This window comes from Dermochelys coriacea, chromosome 1, assembly GCF_009764565.3.
Source record: "Dermochelys coriacea isolate rDerCor1 chromosome 1, rDerCor1.pri.v4, whole genome shotgun sequence".
Lineage (NCBI taxonomy): Eukaryota > Metazoa > Chordata > Testudines > Dermochelyidae > Dermochelys > Dermochelys coriacea.
The window spans coordinates 278,095,359-278,119,227 of record NC_050068.2 but is presented as its reverse complement, the minus strand read 5'-3'; the positions used below and the strand labels follow the sequence as shown (position 1 = coordinate 278,119,227).

Below are 23,869 nucleotides of genomic sequence, written 5' to 3'. Positions count from 1 at the left end.
TTTTCTCACTATGCAAAAACAATTAATAAGAATTCATAACAGAGCTTCCTCAAGCACAGAGGTTTATAAATCCAAGGATTTAAAAATATAGTAAAAACAAATGCAAAAGGCATGATGACTTAAGAATTCATAAGAGATCATATAACGCTTGTACTTGGTGTTGGTTTTATATATTAGTGATTATTTCATTGAAATAAAAATCTCATAATAATAATAAGTCTTTAAGGACAAGTGCTATATAACCAAAGCTTAACAGGGAACAAAACTAAAATTCTAGAAGATTTATTATCTATGTGTTATATTATCATTGCTGAATGTACCTGGAAGTCAGTGGGCATGCTGCTAAACTTAAAAAGTGACTTTGTATTTAAAAATAAATAAATATTTAGAAATCAAGAATCTTTTAGAATTCAAGTCATATTCATTGTTTTTCCCCCCGATGGAACAGAAGTAACCTTTGTAATATCCTTTTATATGCAACCACTGTGTTTCTTAAACAAACACTAGACATGAAAGTTGCTCTGTCATTGACTCAGACTACAGTATGTGGGAACTACAAATAAGTAGCCTTGATACTGTGAGTGATTTGAGCCACTTAATACTAGATTATCCTGAAAACATTAGGGCAAAAGTGAGGCTGCCTGGTGCTGATGAAGAGACAGTAAAGATAAAAAGCAAACACAGAGTATATCTCTCCATAAAGAAGAGACTGCATTTGCTCTCCTCAAGTTTAGTAATCTTTCTCAGTGAAAATTATTCCTCCTTGTCTAGGATTTAGAATTTAATATTTTCTCTCTCAACTTTCATTTCATAAGGAATGCATATATGCAGAGGACTCTTATGCTCTTTCTGTCAGGGTGCTTTTTCTTTAATGAGTGTGTGTGTCTTCCGTCTACAATGAAAAGGGTTTTGTTGTTGCTTTATTGTTTGTCTGTTTTTTGTTTAAAATAAAGCCCTGGTGCCTTTCTTTACTGCTGAAAGAGCAAACAGCAAAAGTTTTTTTTTAAATTAATCATAATTCTGCTTGAAAAGAGACATATTTTCATGAGAACTGTTAATCTCTTAATACAACTGGAGCCAGAAGGAGGAGGTTGTGTTTATGCCTATTTGTGCGTAATTTATCAGATATTCAGTATTACCAAGAATAAGTTTCTGTGCTCACAGATGGCAAGGAAGTGGCAAAGCGAATATTTTAAACTTTTAATCACATGTTCAGTACCATTAACTAAAATGTATTTGTATAATACAGCAAATTGCAAAAAATATTAATTAGAATTTTCTAAGATTTTTTTTCTTGTGAATTAAATCTCCACTATGATATTAAATGTAGGATTTTTGGATGTTCATTTATAAATCACTCAGATAAGGTGTATTTTATAAATTAGCTATGCATTTATCTGTTTTCTTGCGCACACATATATTTAAAGAAACTTCCTGTAATGCATAGTCAGTACCCCATTGTCAGGCAATCAAAACCAAGAAAAAATAGTTGGCCCTAATAAGAAGAGCTGGTCAAAAAATGAAACAACATTTTGAAAAGATTGATTTTTAAATTTTTTTTATTATAATGTGTCATTTGATGAAACTTTTAATCAATTTAAAAAAAATTAGATCCAGTTATAAAGCACATTGAAAAAACCACCAATAATGCAAAATAAATACCCAGTATTTTTATTGTTAAAATCCAATTTCAAAATTTCATCATAAATCTAATTGTAGAAAATTTTGACTCGCTCTGTTAATGAGGGTTGTGTCCAAGATGACATGCCAAGTTTCAGATTACAGACATTAGTTACTTTTGTTGCAGGCCTCTATTCAATTCTAGTCATATCTTGAAAATAAAATAAATGAAAAATAAGAAAAAGGTATTTCCCCCTTTCATCTGCTGGTATTTCATCTGCTGGTTTAACTCAAAAGTGGCTGACTGGATTTTGCTCAAACTGTCGTGGTGGGGGGGGGAATCCGCTTTATATAGAGATCAAACATGACTCATCCTAACATTTCCATTTTGAAAAGTTATGAGAATGTAAAAATGAAGGGAAACAGGAGAAGTGTTCTAAAATGGACAAACTGTTTTGCAGCCTAAATTGTAACAACCACTCCATTAGTGGTTGAATAATGGTTAAATAAGTGGTTGAATTGTACGAGTAGGGGACATGTCTTAGCAGAACATGGTCACAATCCTTTTTGTGCTATGCTAATATCAGTAATTAATCATAATAGATTTTTTTAAAAAATCTTAGTTTTAAACATATGCATCCATTCATTTTAAACATCCTTTTAGATCTGCAGGGATACTGAAAAGCTTTGGGGGAACATTCATTTGAATATAAAGCTATGAATTCATGTCAACAATATACATGGCACTTTTTCTTAATTTCCACAAACATTCACAGATATTGTGTTTGTGTGTGTGTGTGTCTGTCTGTCTGTCTGTCTGTCTGTATTTAATTCAAAAGAATGTTTTTTGAAAGCAAAAGTTCAGTTAATACGCATGTATGTGTTCCCATGGAAGTTAGTCCTGAAGGATTCACACATCAGTCTCTTTAATATACTTTCTCCGGTTACTAATGGCTGTCATCCAACCACAGGATAGAATCAGCAGCATGTGAGCTAGGTGACCAGTCACACACAATCATGAATATTCTAACCAAATAGCTCAGACAACCTATAGGCTGAAATATATTTTTATAAATTGGTTGATGACAAATTTTGAATAACAAACACATTTGTAACATTCAGGTCCTTTCCAGTCATGAAAAGAAAAAAAGGAAAGATTTAGTGCAAATAGAACACCATCTGGATTAAAAAAAATTTAGCCCTAAAAAATCTCTCCTGCTTTTGAATGTATAAATGAATCCCCATTTTCCTAGGAAGCTGACACTGCTGCATTTTAGTAACCATGAAGGCAAAGGTATATGAATGCACCTGACACCTACGAATTAATCCTATTTTTTCAACCATAATAATTTTCTCTCTGAAATGTTAGTATTTGCGAGTAAGCATTTTATTTATTTATTGCTTCTCTGAAATACAAATGGAGATATATTTTCCTTTTGTTACTTAGTTTTGATTTTAATATTTTCATTTCCTCTGGGGTGATAGAACTCTGCTCTGGTTTTAAGGTAGTCCTTTACAGTAAATTTCTATTTCCTTCTTTTTTTTTTTCCTGATACAGAGGATTACTGCTGCAGGAAAACAGCAGGTTTTCAGAAGCACTACATTACTATAAATTGGCAATTGGTAGCAGACCCACATTAGCTTGTAAGTAATTCAGTAGGTTTTTTTACATTTCTTTTCTTCCGTCATCTTTGAACTATTATAAAGCTAGAATGAGAAGGATAACATGCACTATATTTAGGCTTGGCAGAATTTGTTTTTTTAAAATATAATTTCAATGGATAATATCAGTGTTTTATTTTTCAGCATTTCTTCAACTTTTATCGATTTTAAATTTTCACAGTTGTGGGAAATAATGGGGGGCTAAGACAACAATTATTTAATGACAGTAAATGTTGACATTCAAAATATTAAAGCTTTATAACCATTAAAAGAAATTTTCAACATCACACATATCACCATGTAGAAAGTAAATTGCCTTTTTTTATCAACAAAAATCTAATTGTTCCAAGCATAGATATATTATAAAGTAATATTCCATGAACCACATTTAGTGTGAGAAGTCATGCATATATGGACAGTTGTATTTAAGGAAATTTGTTCTCAATATTAAAATGAGAAGGAGAAATTTATTTTATTCTTCAGTGAGCTGCAAAACAATCACTCTGTTGTTCAACATCTGCTCTCTGATAGACAATGGGCTACAGAACTGAAAACAATGGCACGATCCCATACCATTCACAAAATGGGCTGGTGAGCCATGGACACTGTGACTAAAATATATGACATTGATGTTTGTTTTCTGATAGCCAGTCTCTGACTTTAAGGCATGTGGTGAGTCAATTATACAAGGTTTTTGGAATTCCTTTTCTGGCTTTTTCCTTATTGGGACAATCTTCCACCAGTAAGATTTGTTGTTATTGCCGGTGACTAATTCCAATATCATACCAGTAGACTCTAATTGCAGGTTATTGAGTCACTTTGGTATCCCCTTGATTTAATGTATTAATTTATTTATGTATTGGAGGTAGAGTGGCTCATGGTTTGTTTTTTTTGTTTTTTTTTTAAGTAAAAGAAAAGTCTGCCCAGTATTGTGTTTCTAAGAAAACAACAGCCAACCTTCAGGGGAAGTTCTATGGCCTGTGTTCTGCAGGAGGTCATACTATGTGATCACAGTGGTCCCTTCTGATTTTATAATCTGTGGACATGACTATCTTTTGGTTTAAAACGATAACAGGTATGATGGAACCCTGCTAAAACATGTAATATTTGTTTATTCCCCTAACAGCTGCCTATTTAAATACTGGTATTATCCTGATGAATCAAGGAAAGACTGAGGAAGCCAGGAGGACGTTCCTGAAGTGTTCAGAGATCCCTGATGAAAATTTGAAAGATCCTCATGCTCACAAGAGCTCTGTTACCAGTTGCCTTTATAACTTAGGAAAACTCTTTCATGAACAAGGACATTATGAGGTAAGGACCCAATTTTCCCCTCCCATGCAAACATCAACACTACCCCTCCCAACCCCCAAAAAAGTCCTTATAATAAATAATACCCATCATTTATATACAGTAGCACCTTTCATCAACAATGTCAAAGTGCTTCACAAATATTTATTGATTAAGCTGCACAAATCCCCTGTGAGGTCGGTGTGGGAAAGTATTATTCTTCAACAATTTACAGAGAGGGAGGCAGAGCTGCAGAAATGTTAAATGGCTTATGCAGTGATGCATAGCAAAATAGTGTTAGAACCAGAATGAGAACTGATCAAATCTGGGTCTTTTTGCCTTCTGCAGTTTGGTCTGTTTCATGAGATTGTTGTCATAAATGGCTGAAGTATATCTGAAGCCACTGGAGAGTGAGTATTAAAGGTTGGCCTCTGTGCCTGAATAGCAAAAGATGAGAATCTGTTACACCCCCAAATAGGGAGTCCAGGGCTCTTTAGCGCAATCTGCTTTGAGCTCTGGAGGTCCCCAGTGGTTCAGCCACTGGTGAGTCAGCAAAGATAGCAGCCATCATATATATAGATGAGAAGACCTCTGATAAGTATTTTGCCTACTGGAGATATATTGAGAGCTTGGTTGGACGGATGGGGGTGTTTTGGTTTTGTTATGCTGTTCCTGTCCAGCCAAACATACTTCAGAGTGGTAGTTGCATGAGGCTGTGATCCATGTAACTTTTTCTGACTGCAACATATGAACTCTGCTGCTTATGATTAAGTACACACATGTTGTTCAGACTCCCCTACATCCAGCTTCCTTTTCCAGCTCTATCAAATGGCAGTGATTAATGTGTTAGATTTTTATGTCTGCATTTTAACCAATCTGTAAAGATAAGAGAGCAGCAACATACTATATGTCTGTGCTGTGACTGCACTTAGAGTACTATGTTGTTTATACAAATCTATGGATGGGCATGGTTTTCAAAGGATAAATAAATGACAGGTCTCTTCCCAGGGTACTTACCTTTTAAAATGGACTTTACATGGTCATGCAGTTATGTTTTGCAAAGGACTCTTGCTACTTACACTGAACAGTATGCATCTCCAGTGTGCCTGCTGAATGAAACATTAGTATGCGATCATACAATTCAACATCATGCATATATAACATCATGCATATGCACAACAGCACACAGGCATTAATGTTGGCATTTCCCGACTCCTGAGTGCTCCTTCTTTTATTCCTTATCCATGTTCTTTTCCATGGAGGAAAGATTCAATAATAGGATCTGGATTCTATTTTTAAGTGATACTAGGCAATGATACTTTATTATTAGGGTGCTTATTATAACAAACTGATATCAATCTGGGCACTCTGTCAGTCCACAGAATTTTGAATCTGTATCTAGACACGCACAAATGGAAATAATTCAGACTGGTGTTAAGGAACTTCACGTCACTTGTTGATCCTTTTATAAATATGATCTTCCTAGTGTATTAGTAATGACGATATTTATTTCTTTTTTTCATTCTGGGAGGGTAGCTAGTACCTAATTCACATGTGAAAAAGGTGAAAATGGTGCTATTGAAAATGGTGCTTTAGTAATGTTTTTCTTTCCTGTTTCAGGATGCCCTTATGGTTTACAAGGAAGCAATACAGAAAATGCCAAGGCAGTTTGCACCACAAAGCTTATACAACATGATGGGTAAGAGCAGGTATAATATTATAGAGTGACATTCAAGGAGGCAGGGTGAAACTAGAGTACTTAGTCATGCAACTGGAGCTCAAGTGATTCAGTTAATTAATGAAACCAAATTAATTTTCTCCAATAGATCTTAACCATAAGTAGATTCCAATTTCAGAGTTCAAGTAACAGCAGTAGATTTTCTTGACAAACCCCAGTAGATGGTTACACAAGTATATTCTGGGTCTCTTTCTGAGTGTTCCTACAGCACTTAAATACACATTGTACTGATTGCAGTGGTGCCCACCTATAGAATCTCCTACCTAATATCTAAGAAGCTTTATGTATACTATTTATTGACTAGTGGAATTTTTCATTCACTAAGCCACCTCCCTTCCCCCATTCAATTACCATTTCAGCCAATGGGAGTCTTTTCATTTATCTCAACACAAGATGGATTAAGTACTGAATCACTAAGATTATTACATGAGGAATATTTAGATTCTATTATTAAATAGCATGCTTAATGGACTCACAATCCAATTTGGTTGCTTTATATCAAGGGTGGCCAACAAAGGGTAGAGAAAAGATTGAGTAAGGTGAGGCCTACAATAAGAGAATCCAATAGTCCCTCTGGGTCCAGCTGATTCCTGCCCTTTCAAAATGTTGAAGGCAGCCTCAGTGCATTAAATTGTCAGTTTTGGTTTCTTTTCTTAAAAAGTGAAATTATTTTTTTCTCATTTTTCAAAATATAAATGTAAAGGGATAGAAATTTGAGTTAGATAAATCACTTGACTTAAAACCTGATATAACCAGGTGGCAGGTCCTAAGATCTTGCATAGAGATACAAAACTGTTTAAGTAGGACCCTGCACAGAAATGCATCTGTTTCTGTTGACTCACCTTAATGTCTGAATTATGGTGGAGTTCGGGGTCCAGTGAGATCCAATCTAAGATACGAAAGAGTTTGAGTGTGTTTCTGAAGTAAAGAGAAGTAGGGTAATTGTCAGAGAAAAAGCTCTAGGAACAACTAAGCTCAAGACAGAGGTCAGCAGGGGCTGGGATTGTTGTTCTTTAAAATAACAATAAAGGGAAACCCCAGGAAAGAGAATAAGTTTGAACTATATCCCTTGTGAATGTGTGTGGGTGTGCTGAATCAAGTGGGGCTTAGTTTTCACCGATACTTATTTCACCAGAAAATGCAGATTCATGTTGAACAAAATATTCTGCAAATTTGTCAGATTGTTTTTGTAAAAGAAAAACTAACTAACTAAATCCAAAACAATATAAACATTTGTTTTGACCTTTTCAAAATGTTTATTTTTTCTATTTGAAGCAATTTTGTTTTGAATGTACTTCAATTTTATTTAAAAAATGATTAAAGCTTGAAAATTAAACATTTTGACCTGAAACAATCATTGAATTTTATTTTTCTTATTTTTTTTTTATTTTTATTTTTTACTTTTTGATTTCCAAAAAATGTTTAAAATTTTCATTTTGGGTCAACTCTACTTTTGTTTTTGGTATGACCAGCAAACCAAAAAAATCAGCTATTTGCACAGCTCTAGTGAAGAATCAGTGGAGGTACTCTAGAGAGAATTATGATCCAGTGGAATCAGATAAGTTTGAATTTGGACAGGATAGCAAGCAGTATACCCTTCAATGTATACTGTGCAGTATATGTTCCAATATTTGTATTGCCATGGTGATAGCATTACTTGTTTTTGATTTTCTCTAAACCACATTCACTTTGGCAATGCATATTTATTTATTGTTGTCACTTTTCTGGAATACTGAATCTCATAGGATCAAACCAATGGCTAAAAGTCTTGATTTTTGACTCATTTTTTGTTGATAAATGATCTAGGTTGTGTTACCAATTCATCAGTTTCATTTGTCAGCATGCACTGATTATCCTATCAAGCTGATCAACAACAGCCATAGTTTTGTTTTGTGAATTAGACATGTGCTTATTATTATTGTTCTATCAAGACCTTTGGCAGATTGTAGTGTCTAGATAGAGCTGGACAAGTTTGACTCCCCTTTTGTGTGCAAAAGTATAATTTCAAAATCTTGAACAAAATATGATTTCCAGTAGCAAAAGTTGCAAAATTATAGTCAAAATTATTTCTAGTAAAGGAGATTCTGTAATATAAAGTGGGTGAGTTACCCTTTCCTCCTTTTTCTTTGAATGGAGTGATCCTATGAAATCATTGTTCCGCATAAGTACTGCTGTTTTAAAATAGAAAATAATCCCAAGATTTGGGTAAAATAGATTCTTGACTGAGTACTTTACCTACCCCCTTTCTATATATAAGAGCTAGTGATGCCTTTCCCAACTCGTTTTATAAGCACAGTCCTCATGCCACATGTCCAAACTCATTCTTTTCCTGGGATTTGGATTAATGAGCAAACAAAACAAAAAGATGACATAAAGACCAGCTCAGTCCCACTCCTAGGCTTGGCTACTCCTAGGATTATTTCATCTATTGCTTTACTCATGCTCCAGATCCTCTCTCCTTTAAACAATCAGACCATCTCTCTTAATAAAAAGTCACCTGCCTCAGAGTCAACAGAGTTCACTTAACACTTTTTCAGAAGGATCAGTGCCTGCTAACAAGGTTGCAAACAGTGCTAGGCTGTTACAGGGCTAGATAGCAAATACAACTTTCCCTAAATTTAATATTTCTGGATAGATTGCAATGCTAGAGCCAAAAGACTAAATACATCCAGCCTACCATTGAATGTACCTTGCAGATCCTATTTATGAATTGGGCACTGGGATGTTTGTCTGTTTTTGTATATAAAATTAAATTAATCAACATGTTAGCTGTATAGCTATTGTTTGGATGTATTATTTTAGGTAAGTTTGCCTGCCGACTTCTTGCAAGGCTTTGCCTGTGAATAAAGTTTTGCATTCGGTACAAAATGGGCAACTGTTGGGATTGAGGTCTGCCAGAGCCCATCTGCTTGTAACTGCAGGAATTTGACAATCTGAGCTATGCCCACCCAGTTTATGGTGGATATCTGCTCAGTGCTACAGAGGAAAAGGGGAGAACCCTGGAATGCTCTCAGTATGTGCAGAAGAAGTCCTTCCCTATCTCAGATCTAGTGTGTGTGACCAAGAATCTCCATATAATAATAACGTATAATCCAAGAATACAGCGGATGTGAGGCCAATCCCCTCCAATTGGCTTTGTGATTAAATTTAAGCCTCAACCACTTGCCGTCTTGAGTACACAGCATTAAATGCAAGTGTATGACTTGAGAAAATGTTTTATCTGATTTGATAGCCATTTCCAGCTATCATTCCAGGGATTTAATGGGGCTTTCCTAGAGATTCCCCCCATACAACGTACATTATATACTCAAAGGAGTATAAACAAGAGGCTCATAGTTTTTACTGTATTAGGATTTGAACTCCAGATTTCCAAGTGCATTATCTCACCCGCAGTGTTAAATCTTTGCACCACCTGTTTTCCATGTTTTGTGTTTCTGTACTTTTCCTGTACTTGTTCCCATTGGCTTTTTTACTCTGGCAAGCCAATGACTCATTCCTTCATTGTGCCACTTTGACTTCTTGCTTTTTAAAAATTAGGAATTAGTTTGCTTCTTAAATTAAAAGGGAATCTTTGACCCAGAGGATCAAGTTATCCATTTAGCTTTGTGTTTTGCTCATGGTATGAAAGGCAGGGCCAGGAGACCTACGTCAGATGTTCAAAGTTCATGTGTATGAAAAGCCGCAGTGTAGATTTTGGTACTCTATCACTGTGATTTATTTTGCCAGGTGTGCAGCAACCAAGCTAAGGAAACCATATGTTTTGTTGGCTGTGTACCAAGAAAAAAATTATTTATTTTTTTTTTTTCTTAAAAAGAAAAACACAAAACAAATACAAAATTTAAGCCTTTAAACTGGAATTAAAATAATTATTCAATATTCTGTGTGGGGTTGGCTTGGTATAAATTTTCTCTATGACATTCATCTTCGATATAAATTTAAAATAATGTACTAAGGTTACAGGGATTAATTGGCTTGGCATTACAACACGCACTACAAAGGCCAGAGTCCAGCTTAGCTGCATTAAATAGGTAATGTATTTTGTTTAAAGTTTCAATTAAAACCTGAGGTCAAAAGATATAATGGTCCTCCTGGGATCTTGAACACTTTAATGCCAATATTAGGATTGCTTAAGGATCAGGCTTGGGTCTAGAAGTTTTTTGCTTTCCTGGAAATATGATATTATACAGTTGATTGTATTACACTGCTTTTAAAACCACACAGGCCCACCTGCTACAGTAATTCATGCTTCTGCCAGTTTAGTGGTGTGAAAGAGAGTGAAATGAACTGCTGGAGCTTTATGTTAATATTGAGAGATAAAGGGAAATATATGGATGATGATGATCAACTTATTGAATGGCAAATGCACATCATCCATCTCTGCCCATTTTTCAAGTGCATTTCTGTTAATCTTGATAACCATTTTTGATGAGAGAGTTTCTTTTGTAACTTGCATCTAATACTAGGTGTACTGAATAGTATGTGTACACAATGCAGGTTATGAGGGAAAGTGGGGAGCAGAAAAAGAGGGACATTGGTGGAACTTGTGACTTTTTTTCATTGACTTATAGACTTTAAGGCTGGATGGGACCATCATGATCATCTAGTCTGACCTCCTGCTCATCACAGGCCACAGAACCTCACCCACCCACTCCTGTAATAGATCCATAACCTCTGACTGAGTTACTGAAGTCCTCAAATCATTATTTCAAGACTTCCAAGTTACAAAGAATCCACCATTAAACACTAGTTTAAACTTGCAAGTGACCCACGCCCCATGCTGCAGAGTAAGGGGAAAGCCCCCAGGATCTCTGCCAGTCTGATCCAGGGGAAAATTCCTTCCTGACCTCAAATATGGCAGTCAGCTGGACCTTGAGCATTTTGGCAAGACCCAACAGCCAGACACCTAGGAAAGAATTCTCTGTCGCAACTCAAAGCCCACCCCATCCAGTGTCCCATCACTGGCCTTTGGGGGATATTTGTTACTGGCAGTTGCAGATCAGCTACATGCCATTGTAGGCAGTCTCATTATACCACCCCTTCCATAAATGTATCAAGCTCAGTCTTAAAGTGAGTTAGGTTTTTTGCCCCACTGCTTCCATTGGAAGGCTGTTCATAAATGAAGTTACCACTCAGTCTCTTTCTCGGCCTTCCCAATTTGTCTTTAAACATGTGGATCATGTGCAGATGCTGAGCACACGTGCATGGTGAAAAGTTGCTATCCATGGCAAGCTTTCTTCTTTCAGTCTCTAGGAAGTTAAATGATTTCTCCTTGTTGCTCTGCTACATTACACATGGACAGAAACCAAGCTGTCTTACACCAGTGGAAGCCATGTATAGTACAGGTGGGGGAGCCAGATTTTACATCTGGCATAGAAATAGAAATATTCACATCACGAATATGAAGATTTAGCACAGACAGAGGATTTTCTGTGTTGATGGTTATAACATAACTATCACTTTATTGGATTAGTCTTTTGGGTAGATGTGGCCATTTGTACAAGCCTGTTAATATTGTTAAGACTCCTTCCCCTTTTGCCCCTTACAACCAGTAAATGCTTTTCTTATTAAATTGCTTTTAAATATTGTTTAGGGCTCCAAGGAACACTTTTGTTGGTATAGTCTTACAGTTCATGCTGTGCTAGACTTATTTTTTAAGAGCCAAACATGATTGAGATGTGCAATACGTGTCCCACATCATAACCCATTAAAACATGATGCCCTGCACTTATCTCAGATTCAGTTGTCAAAACATTGGGCACGCTTCTAAGGAAGTTTTACTGGAAATTGTTTACTAATATACATTTAAAGAAAATAAATGTTTTGTAATGTATATAAGCTGAGCATGAGGCCTTTTTTCTCCTCATGCAAATGCTTGATTGTACATTACAGAGGTGCTAATAATGGAGTTGGCTACAGTGGGAAGAAAATGTTGTTCTCCTCTCCTCCCCTATTCTCGTACCTCACCCCCAAGTAGATTACTGTAGTTTATATCCACTCATGCAAAGCTGAATATGAAACTTTTGGAGGATTGAAACTTCTGGCTGTTTGGTTTTAGGATTCTAATTATTCAGACTGAGTACAAAGACTACAGAAGTGAATAGCTAAGGGGGTTGTGGCTACTACATTTGAGACCAATTTTTTTTCCAAGTTCCAAGGGTTTTTGTTCACATTTTTCTTCTCCTTGGACAATCAATCTCTATACTCCTGTAAAACACTTTAATTTTTTTACACACACAGTATTCTGGAAAGGCCAGGAGCCTATGAGTTCAATATTTTAACATATTAGGAGTCTGGATTAAAAATGAGCAAAACTGTTACATTTTCAGACAGAAATATAATCAGATATCTAAACTGGGCTACTGGTATACCAATTAGGCATGTGCCAAATGGTAAGTCCTTTTATCAACTGCACATTGAAAAGATATACACTCTTGACACAGTGTCAATGTTTACCTCTTCAACAATGGCTAACATTTTTTTTACTATACACCTACATAAAATGAAAGGTCTGAGAGACAAATTATCTTTTCATTTACAAATGCTGAGTCATTCCATTTGTTCTCTCCATAGTTACTGTGGGCGATACATCTGTCGGAAACTAAAAATCAAATAACTATCTCAGCTGAGTTGTTTGTCAATGACTTCTTTCATTGGAGGTTTTCAGACTATACTTCTTTAAAGACTGTTCAGTTCTCTGTTGAAATTCATTTGCTTTTTATTTTCATCCCTTTCCATCCAGTTGTAGGATTTCTTTTTAAAGTTGATTTTCATTCTAATTAAACCAAAAATCTGAGTCTCCATTTTGATTGGCTACAGGTGGCCTATAAGAACCCAGTCAAATCCATATAAATGGGGAATTGACTCCTCTCCAGCAAAAAAGCTTATAAAATACTGTGTGCTCTGAGAAATCTTCAAATAAATTGTTCTATGAAAGAAAGAAAGAAAATACGCTTGTTCTGTGTACAGTATACTTCATATACATTAAGATCACATGCACCAATGGCTCCAGAGAAGCTCTGTGTGCAGAATATGCTTACTAACAATAGTGTGCATGCTGCATTATAGATTAAACATAACTGTTAAGCATAGCTATAACTGTGCTTTTAGCTTTATTATTTGCATGCATACCCTAGTAGCTCAGAAAAAGCCACTGCAATATGTTTTTTGTGAGGGTGTAATGGTACAGTACAGTCGATGCAAAACGTAGTAAATATGCTTATTAAGCAAGTGCAATATAATTTTATAAAATACATCTCCTTTTATTCTATTTTGAATTCCATTTTTGTCAGTGCAATGGCCAACTTCATACTTTGAAACTCTATACTCTGAGATTTTGTATACCAAGGTTTTGCCATGAATGATTTTTTTTTTGGCAGATTACAAACACTTTAAAAATAGTACCTGGTAATACTAAGAAGCAGATTGCAATGCATCTCTCCTGACTATAGGTAATATGTATCTGTATTTGTCTTTTTGTATCTTCAGTGACACAGTACTGCAGAAATACTGATGCTAATAATAAAAAAATATCTAAGCACACAGTATCTATAGAGCAGGGGATCCCAAACTTGGTTCGGGCTTGTTCAGGATAAGCCCCTGGCAAGCCACAAAATGCTTTGTTTACCTGAGTGTGCGCAGGTACGGCCGCTCACAGCTCCCAGTGGCTGCAGTTCGCTGTTCCCAGCCAATGGGAGCTGCGGAAAGTGGTGCAGGCACCTCCCATTGGCCAGGAACGGCTGTGAGCGGCCGTACCTGTGGATGCTCAGGTAAACAAACTGTCTCGCGGCACACCAGGGACTTACCCTGAACAAGCCACAAACCAATTTTGGGAACTCCTGCTGTAGAGGCATAATGCTGGTACATTCACAGCCCCATAGTAGTCTGCTCATCAATACATCTAACATGTTCCCCTCTGGGAAATGGCCTTTGCTTGGGTTATTCAGATTTCAGGCTTTCTTAGTGCTGAAAATATAACAACATTATTTGTGGTATGTTTGAAATTTTCTAATATCTGCCTGAAGTAGAAATAATCTTGAGAGATGCAAATCCCTCTTGTTTATGAACAAACCAGAAGTAAAGACAGGTAGTGATCCTAATCTAGAACTGCATAACACTGCTTGTCTCCCTGTTCACTCTAAATAGGCCTCTGTTTTGTTCTTTTTCAGTATATGAGACATGTTGGAAATTCATAACTCCTTTCTTCCCCTCTTGGGTGCTAAACCATATCACAACCTACACCTTTGCAGGGTAAAGTGGTAAATTTGACTCCTAGAGACGATAACTCATTGTAGCCACCTGATCTTTTAATTTTTTTTTTCATAACTAAATCACTCTTCTTATTTTCTTATTTTTTTAACTGATCATTGTTTTTGTCTTGAATTATTTCACACCTTTTCCACTGTGATGATTTAAGTGTTGTTTTCCTGTTTCTAAGAAGTTTTGCAATGTCTGCCTATATTGTAAGATTCCCGAGGGTTCTGGTGTTTATAAAAAGAAAACACCTCAAACTGCTTTTGCGAAGATAACGGAAGTGTTCTCTGTTGTGTGTAGTAAATAAAGAATAAACGAACTTTGAGTTTCAAGGCTTTTGCTGGCATAGGTCTAGTTAAAGGATACATTATATCCATTATGCTTCCCTTTGTACTAAAGTATTAAATTAAAGGGGTTTGTGGTGAAACAATCTACAAAACACTTTAAATATAGCATCATGTATAAATATACGAAGTAAATTACAGCTGCAGTGTAATAATGAGATCATATAGCCCATCCCCTTCCCAGTGCAGGATTGCCTTTAAAACTGGGTAATCTAAAGAGAATATTGGGTGAATAATTCCTCCCCAAATTTTAAATTTGTTGAACAAATTATTCCGGTATTGTGGGGTCCCCCTATACCTCCTCCCCCACACCAATTGAGCTTTACATTGGTGAGGTGTGTCTTGTTTTAGAGGTCCTGTTGGATGTGGCTTCCACCAGTTTCAGGTTTAAAGTCCACAGAATACTGAAGTTAGGAATCTGTAAATTAATGTTACTGCAGAGAACTCGTTTAACCCTGCGAAATATTTGATGACCATGTACTTTGGTGAACCATCAAAAGCTTTCCTTTTGGTATCTCACTATGGCTCCTATTCAGCAGAAGCACTTAAGCACAGGGTTAAGTGCTTTTGCTGAATTGGGACCTAGATTCCTGTAAATTGACTTGTTTTCCTTATGGTATCTGAGGTACCTTTGAAGCATTGTGACATATGAAGATTTCCTTCTGTGCCATTGTGATATAGTATGTCAAAGTGGGATATAAATTCATTACATTGCATAGGTTTGACCGGATACATTATCAAACTGAATTTGTTATATAGCACCATTTCTATTTTCGGTATGAGCACTTTACAAATGAATGTGTTAAATGCTGATAGTGTGAAGGTAAATGGAGCAGCCAGTTTGTATTCTGCAGCTACTTTTGTATCTCATGTCACTGGGTGCTCTAATAAGGATTTACTGAAAATTAGATCATTCGCATTACAAAAGCACGTGCAAATATACAGTAGTAACTGCCAAATATCACAAATTCTGTTTTAAAAATGTTGTCCCTGTGCAGATATATATAAAATTTCATCCTAAATGACAAAATCCAATCTCTATATATCTCATCCAACAGAATGGTTGAAAAACATCTCAAACCATAGAAGCTTTTATTTGATTTACTTCACTTTAACCAAGAAAATGGCCAGATTGATTGAACTGAAATTTTGCAATATTCTCTTCCCCCCATATCTGGGACAAACCCCTTCACATCCTTAACCTGAAGGGATTTTTTAATAGCAGGGCTCTAAATCCTTCCAAAAAAATGATTTATAGAGGAAACCCTGATAGACATTCAGCTGTAGTCACATGATCAAAAGCTGCTATATTACAGATAGATAGAACCTGGGCTTCACAGGCAGAAATCAAGCTTTCAGTAGAAATGCTTGAATATGGCCAGCAAAGGAGAGCAATTTTAAAGTCTTCAGGGGAGTTTTCTGTGTGGACAGTTTGACATTTAGGTCAGTAAATTTAGAGTTGAATTTCTGTGTGCACAGTCAACAGTACCCTCCAGGAGAAGGTCATTTAATAGTTTTTGCTGTGAAGTACTTGATTTCTAAAACCTTCCAGAATTTAATCTGTCTGGCAGCCTTTCAAACGCATCTGTTTATCTCTCCAGGTCCTTATATTAGCATGTATCCTGAGAAATATTTGATAAGATTGTGTCTCTTCATAAGTTTGAACAGTGCATAGTGCATTGTGGGATCTACGAGACTATTATAGATGGGTCTGGCAACACCATCCATTAAGGCTGTCTGTCACTTCCAATTGTAAGACCCTGTTTTCAGTTGCTTATAATTTTGCCTAACCGTCACCATTCAGGTTGAAATTTTTCATGCCAGGTGTCTGCCTCAGATCTTTTTTGGGGAAGAGTGGGGAATTTTAAGATAAGAGTTTAGCCATTTCTGAGAACGAGGCAAGAGCAAATATGTTGTTGTGGTCATGTTAATTTTTGGTGGCCTTTTCTTTGAGTAGCAGTAGCACCTTATGCTTTGAAGCAGCAACTTGAAAACTATGGGGGTCAGCGAGGTGGCCTTTGTGCCAGGGATGTGCCTTTTTCCATCCCTGTGCAAACCTGCCCAAACAGGATTAAGTTATAATTCTTTGAAAAAAAAATCACAGTTTACACATGCTCAATAGAGACTTCTTAGATTTTAGCAACTAAATTCCCTGAAGGTTCAATCCACATTGGACATACTACAGCCTGGGACCAAGCAGGACTTTTCCTGAAATTGTAGCTTTGAGCCGCTGCAGGCCATGATGGGTCTGTAAGTCAGGGCGCCTGAACTGAGTACAGGGAGCAGATCTCTCCTCTTCTGTCAATAACGCCCTACTGGGCCCAGCCACTGTGGAGGAAGCCAACCAATTTGAATGCAGAGAGAACAAGAACCAGACTTGCAGATGAGAGGCAGAGTAGATTTGGATAAGAAGTCTTGGGAGAGGGAGAGGGAAACTAGAACTAGGAATTGAGGTGGGGAGGGAGAGTGGGACTGGCTGAGCAAGGAGATTGGGACTCTGCGCTGAGGAGGGAAATGACCAGTGGGGACTTGGAGCCAGTAGTTGGGGAGGAAACTGAGATAAAATGAGAAGGTGGGGAGAGGGGCCGGGGGAGCCTGGGACTGGCTGGGCAATTAAACTGTGACTTAGAACTAGTGATGTGGCAGGAAAGTAGTGAGGGAGAAGGAAAGATATATCAGAAGAGGAACTGTGGAGCAGGCGGAAGCAGTGGGGTTGCCTGGGCTAAGAGATGGGGACAAGGAGCTGAGGTGGAGGGAAACACTATAACTAGAAGAGAAGCTCAAGGATGGAGATGGGGTTTGGGAGCCAGTGAGGATAGGGAATGTGGGCAGGGAGTGGGAGCAACTGGAGTTTAGGATGCAATGGGGAAAGAGACAAGGAATGGGAGGAAGGGCGAGGAAAGAGACAAGGAATGGGAGGAAGGGCAGGGAACTTGGAAAAGCTGGGCAAAGAGTCTGGGAGTTGAGCGAAAGGGCCACAAGGACAGGGGAGTCTAGAGGAGTAAGACGAGGCTGTGCTAAGCAAGGAGACTGGGACAGGGATAAGAAAACTGAGGAATGGAGACTGGGACTGACTAGGTGAGAAGAATGGGACTTGGATGGGGAAAAGAGAAGTCTCGGACAGGGACAGTTTGGAGTAGAAAAGATAGTATGTGATTGTGTCATTAAAGACTGGTTTCAGAGTAGCAGCCGTGTTAGTCTGTATTCGCAAAAAGAAAAGGAGTACTTGTGGCACCTTAGAGACTAACAAATTTATTAGAGCATAAGCTTTCGTGAGCTACAGCTCACTTCATCGGAATGCACCCGATGAAGTGAGCTGTAGCTCACGAAAGCTTATGCTCTAATAAATTTGTTAGTCTCTAAGGTGCCACAAGTACTCCTTTTCTTTTTGTCATTAAAGACTGTAGCATAATGCGTATGCACAAGGAGCTGCAAATTCAGATTCATGAGGCAACCTTATTGTGGCATTTTTTAACTTGTGAGTGCTGAACTTTGCAACTGTAATCATTCTGTTTTGCATGTAATAGATTATAATTGGATGCCATTCATTTGAGAGTTAACATAGTTTAATGGACTGAGCATGGGCTTGGAACTGAGGTCTAACCCCATTTATTCTGCTGAATTAGCGTGTGGCCTTAGATAAATCACAGTTTACACGTACAGTAAAAATAATGTCCGTTAGTTAATAGTTGCAATCCTGACCCTATTGAAGTCATTAATCTTTTTGCCATGGACTTCGGTGGGGCCAGGATTTCACTGAATGTGTCTATAGCACATTCAAAATGTGCTATGAAAATGCAGAGTATTATTATTCTGAAAACTGCCATACTTCATTTTTAATTAATTGTTTGATCCTGCTTATTTCTGATTAGCTTTGCAAGATTTCGTTTGATTTTTCTCTTCAAATTGTTTCTTCTACACTACATTAAATGCATTTTCAAAAATGTCAAGATCAGTGCCCCAAAGTGCATTTCTGTCATTGCCATCATTCTCCCATTATCCTTGTACATTTGCTGTCTGAGTCTTTCAGAGCAGAGGATTTTACTTTGAGAAGTTTGTCAGATTTTGATAATTTCTCACATATTGGCTTCCATAATCCTTACAAAATTCAAATTAGATTAAAGCACTAGTGATGTTATACAGAGATTGCAGGGCACCAGACTTCACCAACTGTACCATGTCTTGTTTTTTCTGTGTCCTCCGTCATTATTCTAACCTTCTTTGGGGACTTTTCTTAATCTACCTCAGTTTTTTTTTTTACATCTTCATGTATGATCTTGATGTGTTATCATAGAATATTAGGGTTGGAAGAAAGCTCAGGAGGTCATCTAGTCCAATCCCCTGCTCAAAGCAGGACCAACACCAATTAAATCATCCCAGCCAAGGCTTTGTCAAGCAGGGCCTTAAAAACCTCTAAGGATGGAGATTCCACCACCTCCCTAGGTAACCCATTCCAGTGCTTCACCACCCTCCTAGTGAAATAGTGTTTCCTAATATCCAACCTAGACCTCCCCCACTGCAACTTGAGACCATTGCTCATTGTTCTGTCATCTGCCACCACTGAGAACAGCCTAGCTCTATTCCCTTTAGAACTCCCCTTCAGGTAGTTGAAGGCTATCAAATCCGCCCTCACTCTTCTGCAGACTAAATAACCCCAGTTCCCTCAGCCTTTCCTCGTAAGTCATGTGCCCTGGCCTCCTAATAATTATTGTTGCCCTCTGCTAGACTCTGTCCAATTTGTCCACATCCCTTCTCTAATGGGGGGGAACAAAACTGGACACAATACTCCAGGTATGGCCCCACCAGTGTCGAATAGAGGGGAATAATTACTTCCTTTGATCTGCTGGCAATGCTCCTACTAATACAGCCCAATATGCTATTGGCCTTCTTGGCAACAAGGGCACACTGCTGACTCGTATCCACCTTCTCGTCCACTGTAATCCCCAGGTCCTTTTCTTCAGAATTGCTGCTTAGCCAGTCGGTCCCCAGCTTGTAGCAGTGCATGGGATTCTTCCTTCCTAAGTACAGGACTCTGCACTTGTTCTTGTTGAATCTCAGATTTCTTTTGGTCCAATCCTCCAATTTGTCTAGGTCTCTCTGGACCCTATCTACCTCTTTCCCCCCCCCTCAGTTTAGTGTCATCTGCAAACTTGCTGAGGGTGCAATTAATCCCATTATCCAGATCATTAATAAAGATGTTGAACAAAACCAGCCAGAGGACCGACCCCTGAGGCATTCCGCTTGATACCGGCTGCCAACTAGACATCACCATTGATCACTACCCGTTGAGCCCAACAGTCTAGCCAGCTTTCTATCTACCTATAGTCCATTCATCCAATCCATACTTTTTTAACTTTCTGGCATGAATACTGTGGGAGACCATATCAAAAGCTTTGCTAAAGTCAAGATATATCACATCCACCACTTTCTCCATATCCACAGAGCCCGTTATCTCATCATAGAAGGTAATCAGGTTGGTCATGCATGACATGCCCTTGGTGAATCCATGTTGACTGTTCCTGATCACCTTTCTCTCCTCCAAGTGCTTATAAAATGGATTCCTTGAGGATCTGCTCCATGATTTATGGTTAAACACAAATACATCCTGTATTTTCACTGATACTCCATGCTGTGTAATTTAAATTGATTGAAAAGAAATAGCTTTTGCATAGCAGATATGATGTTAATTTGGTTACTTTGGGAATTTTGATTGATACTCCCAATTTCAATTACTTTCCAACCGGACTTTCATCTCGCCTGTGCTCTTTCATCCTTAATAATACTATTACTCCATGCCTTCATCACTAAGGTGTCCATAAAGTTAGTTTGTTTTCTAACTTGCCTGCATTCAAAGCAATGCATTATCTGAGAGGTCTTTGTTCATATACAGGTTGACAGTCAAAATGCAGAATATTTTTTATTTTTGCGATTCAAATGATAAATCTATTAAACTCCTATGTCCTCTGACTGGTCATCATTTTACTTCATAGGAGAAGCCTACATGAGACTAAGCAAGCTGCCTGAAGCAGAACACTGGTATATGGAGTCGTTGCGATCCAAGACTGACCACATCCCAGCACATCTCACATACGGAAAACTTCTGGCTCTAACGGTGAGTTAATTAGCCATTTCTGAAAGTAAATACTAGAGCTCTCAAAAGAAGTGAGGTAGAGGAATAACCTGGCCTTGTGGCATTCTCTCTCTGGAAATTGATTATGATGCTATTAATAAATACTTTGTATTTCAATAGTATCTTGCAACTCAGGAACTAAATATACTGTAAAACATAACCTATATATCTTTGTAACCTCTTGCCCATTAACAAAATGCAGCCACCTGTGAGGAGGAACATAGCAGCTGTATTATAGCTCACAGTAGCCATATACAAGTTTATAACAGGAAATAAAGAATAATGTATCCATCTGAAAGATTAAGATTAAGGATTTGTCTACAAAGTGGGATAATGCATTGTACAGGAGTGTGATCTTTATAATGCACTAGCGTGTTATACATTGGTTGGTCTGTATTGCACTAACTTGTGCATTAATTGGTCTGTATAAACCCTGCTGGGGTGCGTTATAAGTTCCCTGGTGCAAGATAATGTAGTGCTGTTTCAAATAGTATCACAGTGCTGTTCCGTGAAATCAAAGCCCTAAGTTACTTTATTGTAGTTGATTTAGATGGTGAATGTTCTTATTTTAATATTAAAATATCTTTGTTTGCATACCACCTTTCATCTAAGATCCTAAAGCATTTACAGACAGCAGTTGGGCCATGCAATAATGTGGTATATTAAAACATTATCTTTATTTTACAAGGGAAATTGAGGTATTCCTCAGTGGTGAAGTGTCTTGCTGAGTTGTACAGCACATCAGTAGCAGAGCTGTGAATGTAACGCAGAACACCCAATTACTTGTCTTATACTCAGCCTGCACGCTTCCATCTTTTAATGGTAGCTTTTCCATGGTGATTTTATTGGCTTCATCTTTCAAAGGAAAGGCCTTACATAGTCCTTCTCAGATTCTTAGTACAGAACTGGCCATATCATGATTTTGCTAGACTTTTTCCCAACATGCTCATGTTGCCTCCTCAGATTCAGTTTCAGATCTGAAAACAGCTGAGCTCATGATGGACCCAAAGATAGTCACAGCAGAGAAGGGAATTACAGTCCCCATTTGGATATCCCATTGCACTAGTAGTGTGCAGCTAACTGTCCCCCCGACATTTTGAAGTGTTACAATGGATTCCCTCTTTTCTTAGTCACTAATACTTCCTCCCAATTTTGCAGCTGCCATTTTCTTCCCATTTCTTTCTGCTGTGTTGATAACCTCCTCTCTATTTTCCACTCACAATCATCTTCTTCTCTCCCATACTCTTCTTTATCTTTCAGCCTTTCACTTCCATGGGCATACCTCCTTTGTTTCCATAGTTGTCATGTGGGTATGTCTTCACTGAAACACACACACGCACACACACACACACACACCCTCTCTATCCACCACCAAACAGTGTGTTCTTAACTCTGGTTAAATAGCAGTGAAGACATGGCAACTTGTCTTTTAGCTTGGGTTAGCATCTCGCTTTCAACCCCAGACTCCCAGTCTGAGTTGCCATGTCTTCACTGCTATTTTAACCTGAGTTAGCTATCATGGTTTAGCTAACCTGAATTAACAACACACCTATTGATGTCGAAACAGCAGCAAAATGAGAACAGACATATGCATGGAATTAAGCGATAGGCTGCAACTTTTTTTAAATTTTAACAGAAGGGAGGACTACTACCCACCCTTTACCCACACTCTCCTGTATCAAGCGTGGAATTGCTTCCAGTGAGGAAGTTATAGGACTCATTATCATATAACCCATAACATGGAGTAGGAGTTCCTCAGCTTACCCCAGAACTCAATTCTTTCTGAGTCCTAGCACGCTTCCCCCATGAGGGGGACATAGGGTGAAGCTGTGTGGGGACATGAGGACCACAAGGTCTGACCTCTGCCTGCAAGGGCCACAAGGTTTCACCATAACACTTGAGCCCAAGGTCCATCACCAAAATCCCAGGTCTCTTATCTCTGGGGACCATTCAATGAAAACTGGACACAGGGAGCATCAGCAACTAGTTTGATCGCTCTCCCCACCCAACCACACCGCATGGTATCACAATTCCTGCCCAATCTATTGCCTCATATCCTGCAGCCATAAATCAGCATTTCTATCTGACAAATATATGCCTTCCTTGATGGAATGGAGCTGAAAGAGACTCCACCTGGCTCCTGCACTGGGCTAAATCCTGAGAAATGGGGAGTGCTGGCAAATCAGCACCCCTCTCTCCCAGCTGGCCAATGGGTGCCAGAGACTCCCGGGAGAGGAGCTACCTATTGTCCCTTGGTGAGAGTCTCCCTCCCTTGCCACTGGGACTGTCCCTCTTTCACAGCTGGCCGCATCAATTTCCCCAATCCATTGATGAGGATGGAGGCATTTTTTTGCAGTGAAGACAATACTGTATGTTGCTCTGCCTTGTTCTGCTCCTCAATACTTTGGCTCTCCCTCTGAACACCCTCATCTTCCTTTGTCTCAGCTTTACTCTGGCCCCTCTTCCACAAAGTCTTCAGACAAAGGACTTTTGTATTCAGTATAACAGGAAAGAAATGAAGAAATACTTTAACCATATCCTCCACCCTCCCTTTATTTTTGCTTAAAATACATGAAATTGCAATGAGAAAAGATTAGAACAGAAGGACGTGACAACAATTAAAGTGAATTCAATATCTATTTTTAAATGTTACTAAAAGCTGTCAATTAAAAGGTTTAATAAAGCCAGTACAGATTGGAGCTTTCAGTTTGCAATGGAATAAGAGTTGAGCTCTGATCATTATCCCCCTGTCTGTCAGTTTCAGCCCGTGGAACTATAATTTTTCACTCTAATTCCCAATTCCAGTTAAAATTTCTCACATACTGACATACACTTGCA

The 23,869-nt window shown here is 38.0% G+C and overlaps 1 protein-coding gene across 3 annotated transcripts in view; it reads left to right on the top strand.

Moving 5' to 3' along the window:
• TMTC2 (transmembrane O-mannosyltransferase targeting cadherins 2) overlaps positions 1–23,869 on the top strand; it is a 369,071-nt gene that overhangs the window by 262,122 nt on the left and 83,080 nt on the right. For all 3 annotated transcript variants that reach the window (XM_038383409.2, XM_038383382.2, XM_043492681.1), the window contains exons 5-8: positions 3,179–3,264; positions 4,409–4,593; positions 6,190–6,268; positions 20,892–21,013. In XM_038383409.2, the coding sequence (XP_038239337.2) occupies positions 3,179–3,264; positions 4,409–4,593; positions 6,190–6,268; positions 20,892–21,013 (472 nt within the window). The remainder of the gene's footprint in view (positions 1–3,178; positions 3,265–4,408; positions 4,594–6,189; positions 6,269–20,891; positions 21,014–23,869) is intronic.